The sequence below is a fragment of the Eupeodes corollae genome, chromosome 3 (genome assembly GCF_945859685.1).
Source record: "Eupeodes corollae chromosome 3, idEupCoro1.1, whole genome shotgun sequence".
Lineage (NCBI taxonomy): Eukaryota > Metazoa > Arthropoda > Insecta > Diptera > Syrphidae > Eupeodes > Eupeodes corollae.
Genome location: NC_079149.1, coordinates 67,475,181 through 67,481,180, shown reverse-complemented (window position 1 = coordinate 67,481,180; position 6,000 = coordinate 67,475,181). Strand labels below are relative to the sequence as shown.

Below are 6,000 nucleotides of genomic sequence, written 5' to 3'. Positions count from 1 at the left end.
GCAATTCGACAGAAAATTCCAGTTTTCTATACCTCCCAGATCTTTCTGGGAGGATAGGACATACCCGGCCATTTTTATACAGAAGGTTCAAAAATAAAAGAAGGGCTTGGTGCACTCTGAACGACTGAAATTAAGTCTCTCATTCCGCCTTCCCAATCATTGTACCGTGTTCGAGGCGGAACTTTTGGCGATAAAAGAAGTCTTGTCCTGGCTTAATGAAAACGTGATATCAAAATCTGCTATCAAATATCTGAACTCTGTCTCTACACACTCTATAACAGTCCATAACTGTCGATCATATCTAATGGAAATGGCGCAACAGTTTAATATTCACCTTTTCTGAGTGCCGGGCCATAGAGACATTCCAGGTAACTGTAAGGCAGATGAACTCGCTAGAAACGGTTCAGTGCAGCCCATCCTACCACGTTTGGCTCATACTAATCGCTACTTGTAAACTGTTGCTAATGCAAGACACTATGAAAAATCTGTATGGACGAGGAAGAGGAGGACACAATTCTTGATCTTCTCTGTACATGTCCTGCTCTGGCTCAAAAACGCAAGAATTAACTAGGAGAATTTTTCTCTAACGATCTAAATCATATCAGTATAATCAGACTCCTGCGTTTTGTAAGGGACTCAAACTGGTTCGATGTAGCTTAGGAGGAAGCCTCAACTGGCCTAAGTGTGTCCGTTTCCATTTGGACAGCCACTTTAACCTAACCTAACCTATGGTCGCAGTCACAAAGTCACAAAGCTAATGGCTACGTATACAAGGGAATCTGATTGGCTAAACCTTACTACAAAAGTAGTTGAAATTTCCCCTCCGACGTAGTGTAAAAATTTTGGCTACAAAGTTAGTGCACACTGGTTTGACGTTTACGCAATCAGCTGCTCGGTAAGGACACAAGAATTCAAATGAAATTAATCTTTCGGAATTTAAATACAAATATAAATCACTCATATTATATCTTCTATTTGGTTTTATTGAATTTAAAAAGAAAAAAAACTATTTAAAGTTCTGAAAACCCAAATGTTTCTTATTTTATGTTTGTATTTGTCGTTAATATGACAGTTCCGGATTGACTAACTTTGTAGTGCAATTTTGCATTCACAAACCTAGTTGAATTTTGACAACGTAGCCACATCTTTGTGAGTGCCTAAAAAAGCATATTACTAAAAGTTTGAAAAAAAAATTGTTTCGACTCAAATATCTTTTCAAAAATTTGAGATTATGGCTTCAGTTCAAACTGACTCCGTCTTATAAGAAATATTGTTTTTAATTTTTTTATAAAAATCCAACAGTCCATTTGATGTTCGTTTCTCGATATCTCTTGAATAATAGAAGATATTGACTTCAAAAAATGTCTCATTCATCCAATTTGCATTTTTGTATATAAGAAATGCTACAAATATTGGTAACAATTAGTTTTAGACTAAAAATATCTTAAACAAAAATAGATTTTTAAATCAAACTATTTGAATTGATCTAGGCAAATTATAATTGATTTTTAAGAATAATGCAAGTGACAACTTTTTAGACAAAAAACGAAAATCTACAAACTATTAGCAAGACAAATCGACAGAGGGGATAAGAAGTTATCAGTGTGAGTTACATCCTAGCCTATTTTTTTCATTAAAATTGTGGGCCATACAACGTATGTATTCTTTGAAGGAATCTTATCCAAATTTTAAATAAACACATATGTAATTCAATAAAACAAAACTGAGTTATTATTTGATTTAACATATTTTTAAGTTCCTACGTGTTACCTAACAAGTATGATTAATACTCTATATTATTAGCCTTTTTAATTAAGAATCTTTTATCCGGTTGCGACTTAACCTCAAGATCTAATCTATCCAATACCCAGCCAAGCTCATCGGTACGTGTCGCCCAAAAGAAGATAGTTCCTATGGGAATAATTTTTTATTATTAGAAACACTTAGATTGCATACAAGATAGGATATACCTTTGTCCTTAGGACCTTTCACAGAAACTTCAAATTGTGCTTTTTGTCCATCACAGTTGTTCTTTTTGTCATCAGCCAAATCGAATCCTGTTTCTTTGATTGGTTCACCCAGTAGACTTACCGCACCTGAAAACTCCTAACCAATTCTATTCATTACATAAAATAAACACGGATTATTAATTACCTTTATGTTGACGGAGCGTTTGAAGTGCAGATTTGAAATATTGTGTATTTCTGATACGGTCCTGAATTTTATATCGCATATACATTACACCCGATATTGAAGCTATCGCACCGTAGACAACTATTTTGCCTAGTGTTGCGTTTGATGGCATCCTCATTTTTGAAAGTGTGATTTAAATATTTTCCTTAGTTTGTAATAATAACCTTTGAATTGGATTATTTTTATTTTGATGTAGCTTAGCTCCAAAAATCTGAATCAGTATCAGAATGATGGGTAACTTCACCCACCGGTTAAAACGTCAAAGTCAAACGTCAGAAAAACTATCTGGTGGGAAAAGGCCACAAGGGCCGCGTTCGTAGAATTATAAAAATGGGATGCTATATAAAATTCACTTTTGTGAGATAGGGACAAAATATCAGAAGACATTAATTTTTGCATTTTAGGAATTTCGAGTTTTGCAATCATAAAATCAGGCTGGTTGCTTAGAGAGAACATCATAGATTACTATTTCTTTAAAAATGCAAATTATAAGAAATCGGATGAAGATTATAGTGAAACGAACATGTTCATCTATGTCTGCATCAGTGTTTTTACAATTTTGGAAGTGTAACAAAATTCTTACATTTCTACTTTATTTTCAAATTTTATTGTTATGTTACTTCTTTACCCTTTTTTTAAGAATTTCATTTAAATTTCCTTTTAATTGTGTGGTTCATGCAACTAATTGCAAAACTTTTCTTACAATAATGAGATACCTTTACAAATTTGAATGCATTTTTAGTTATCATTGGAATAAACTTTGGTAGTTTTTCTGATTGTAATCAAGCTTTTTCCGATTTGAAACAAGAATTTAAGGTAAAGAGTTAGAAAACTGACAGTTGAGAAGACAAACAAAATTAAACGCTTTCAGTAGAACGATTATGTTTCGAAATGTGAGTTCGACTATCAGCTGTCCATTAAAAACGATTTCATTATAAATTATGTATTTCTGTTGGAGGACAAAATCAACGACACAAATCATTACACATTTGACTTTCTTTATCGCTTTTAAATCTCAAAACAATGTGGCGTATTTATAGAGAATTACTAAAGTCGTGACTTCTTGATCTTTGTTTAAAGCTTGTTGATTAAATAAACGCATTCCTTATTTAAAGTCAATTTTACTGATTTAAGGTTGTATTCTACTAAAATTATTATACTTCAAATGACAGGTCAAAGAACACCAAATAACTGAAACTCCTCTAAGAAATCCATATCTTCTTCAATTGCTGTATCAATCGACATTTTTATTTGATATAATTTACTTTTTCAGCTTTTCAATTCACAAAAAAAAAAATCAAATACGATATTTGGCCGTGATAATAACAACTTAAAAACAGCAATTGCTATGTTTATAGTTACACCACAGATTTAGCTCTAAACTTAGGTTTAAATGTATTTACATGTAAATAGCCTAAACTCTGGACTTGATTAATAACAACTTAGCAAGCGTTTAGCAAACATCTATGAATATGCCGCTATATGTTTAATGACTTAGATTCTCTATTGAACATTATAATCTAATGACCAATTATCCAACATCCAGTCCATGATCCGGCCATCGAAGTTTATATTTTTCATCAAATTTGACGTTTGTAGTGTATGTAGTTGTGAGTATCCATTTTCCACAGACTTTTTGAAATTGAAATTTCATTTCGTTTAAATTGTCGTCGAGTGACTAAATTCATTAACTCAAAGTTATCTTTTCTAGGCACAGAACAGCTTCAAGGCCGCGACCGACATCCTACAAAAATTCTTAGAGTCCGCACCGTCCTCCCATTGTAAGTCGTTGAGTAGGTGCGCCTACAAATCAAGAAGTTCCCTTACTTTACCAATAACCACTGACACTAAAGATAAAGACAAAAAATACTATATAGTGTAAATATGAAATGGTAAACAAACATTTATATTTATTCAAATATTTTGTTACAAACATTTGCTGTCGACAAGATTGTCAAAATATTACTTTGGTTGGAAATGTACTTGCCTTTTCTTAAAAAATACTTAGAACCCGAGTTTGGTGGACGCTTTATAGCAACGTGCTTTCCATCGATGCTACCGACGCAGTAGGGCATATGCCATCTTCTGTTGAACTTGTTGCTGATGTCTTTCCAATCTCGGATGTTGCAATTTGGCATATAAACCGGATATAGTACGTCCCAAAATACTTCACAGACTTCAATGATGATTTGTCTAACCGTGGATGCTCCCATCCTGAAAGTCCATGCCAAATAGTTTTCTGAAACTCCTTGCGCCAAGTACCTGAATAGAGTGGTTATTTAATAAATACTTTCGATTTTCAATTATGACTTACAATAATGTTACCACTATCCTACACTCTGGACTTATTCGAGTTCTAATGTGTTTTTTTTGTAGGCTTAAATTTATAAGAGACAACAACAAATCATATTGCATCCTGGTTAGCCAAGTGGATTTAAAAATTAGTTATTCGTCATTGTATTTGAAACACTGAAAGGTTTTAGGATAATTTAAGCAAAACTATTAAACATTTAACACCACCTGTAAAGTTGTTTGAAAGAAACCTTTCGTAGGTCTTTCTTGGTACAAAGGACTTACAAACCACCTTCGTTTTCTCTTCTTTAAAAGCTTCATTCCGCAGTAGCACATTTGCATTATCATTGCAATAAGTGCAATTTCATCGCGTTTGTTCATTTTAATTTAAAAATTGAAAATTAAGTTGCCCAAAAATATGAATAGTCTTACAAAACTAAACACAAATGTATAAATGTCAAAAAAATGACAGCTGACGTTCTTGCTGCGCTACACCATTGTGGGCGACCTTTGCTACAAAGTGAGCGATTTTAGTGACAGCTTGTGCTACAGGGGTTTTTTGCCGGGTGATGAAAAACGTTGATAGCTATAACCATTGACATACTATATATGGACTGCTAGTGGTGTGAATTTTCCATACAAAATTTGAATAAAAATGGTTCCACTTCAAATTAGCTACACTAGCCCTTTCAGGCACAGTGGCAAAAAAAGTTATGAAATATTTAGCGACATCTGTTTGTATTTAGTTGAGATAAGCTTTTTCTGACATAGAAAGTACTGACATCTAGTATAATTTGTTGAAGACAAACAATGCCATGTTTTTTTTGCTGTGAGCAGTGCTGTCGTTTTGAAAATTTTAAGAGTAGTATTTTTCTATCATTTTGGGGAGCATTTTCTTAAATTGAGGAGTAAAGTAGTATTCACATGAGCGCGACCAACGAACGACGAATGAATTACAAAATGTGAGTTTATATACGTTTGAAGACATATTTCCACACAAATTCTTAACAAAAAAATAGCAATATAGTGTCTATTTGATTTATTATACATACTTTTACCTTTCATTATAATATATTAATAAATTTAAGAAAACAAATGTATTCGTCGCGAAAAAATTATAGATGATACGAACTGTCAAACTTTATTCGCGTTCCACATTATCCACACTCGCAACGAATAAAATAATCGCTCGTACTTAACCTACAAAATTATTCTTGTTTTGGTTTCGGTGGTGAATGATGTTCGGCTGTGGCTTCATTCACGACGAATTAAAAACTCTCATGTGAAAGAAACGTCAAAATCAACGAATATTCGTTCATTCGTTGGTCGTTGGTCGTGCTCATGTGAATAGTACTTAAAACAAAAAAAAAACAAACACATGCTTGGCCCATGAACAAAATTAAAAACTGAAAATAAAAATGTCCAAAATCGAAGTTAATTGGCCTATTGCGTAGGTTAATGTTCCGAAAACAGACAAATAAAAGGATACAATGTCGTACCAAATTTTTGCTTTCA

General features: G+C 33.0%; 1 protein-coding gene across 1 annotated transcript; it reads right to left on the bottom strand.

Annotated features, from left to right (window-relative positions):
• Positions 1-1,708: 1,708 nt before the first annotated feature.
• On the bottom strand, positions 1,709-2,417 carry LOC129951266 (uncharacterized). The gene is made up of 3 exons (XM_056063349.1): positions 2,155-2,417; positions 1,971-2,096; positions 1,709-1,911 (listed from the first exon to the last, which is right to left on the bottom strand). Exons 1-3 carry the CDS (start codon positions 2,309-2,311, stop codon positions 1,784-1,786), a joined length of 411 nt encoding a protein of 136 aa, XP_055919324.1. The 5' UTR covers positions 2,312-2,417; the 3' UTR covers positions 1,709-1,783.
• Positions 2,418-6,000: the final 3,583 nt, after the last annotated feature.

Excerpts from the sequence above, each read along its gene's own strand:
- LOC129951266 (XM_056063349.1), bottom strand. The coding sequence starts at position 2,311 with ATGAGGATGCCATCAAACGCAACACTAGGCAAAATAGTTGTCTACGGT. Across the intron at positions 2,097-2,154 it reads AACGCTCCGTCAACATAAAG|GTGCGGTAAGTCTACTGGGT; the intron begins GTAATTAATAAT and ends AGGAGTTTTCAG. Across the intron at positions 1,912-1,970 it reads GAAAGGTCCTAAGGACAAAG|GAACTATCTTCTTTTGGGCG; the intron begins GTATATCCTATC and ends TTATTCCCATAG.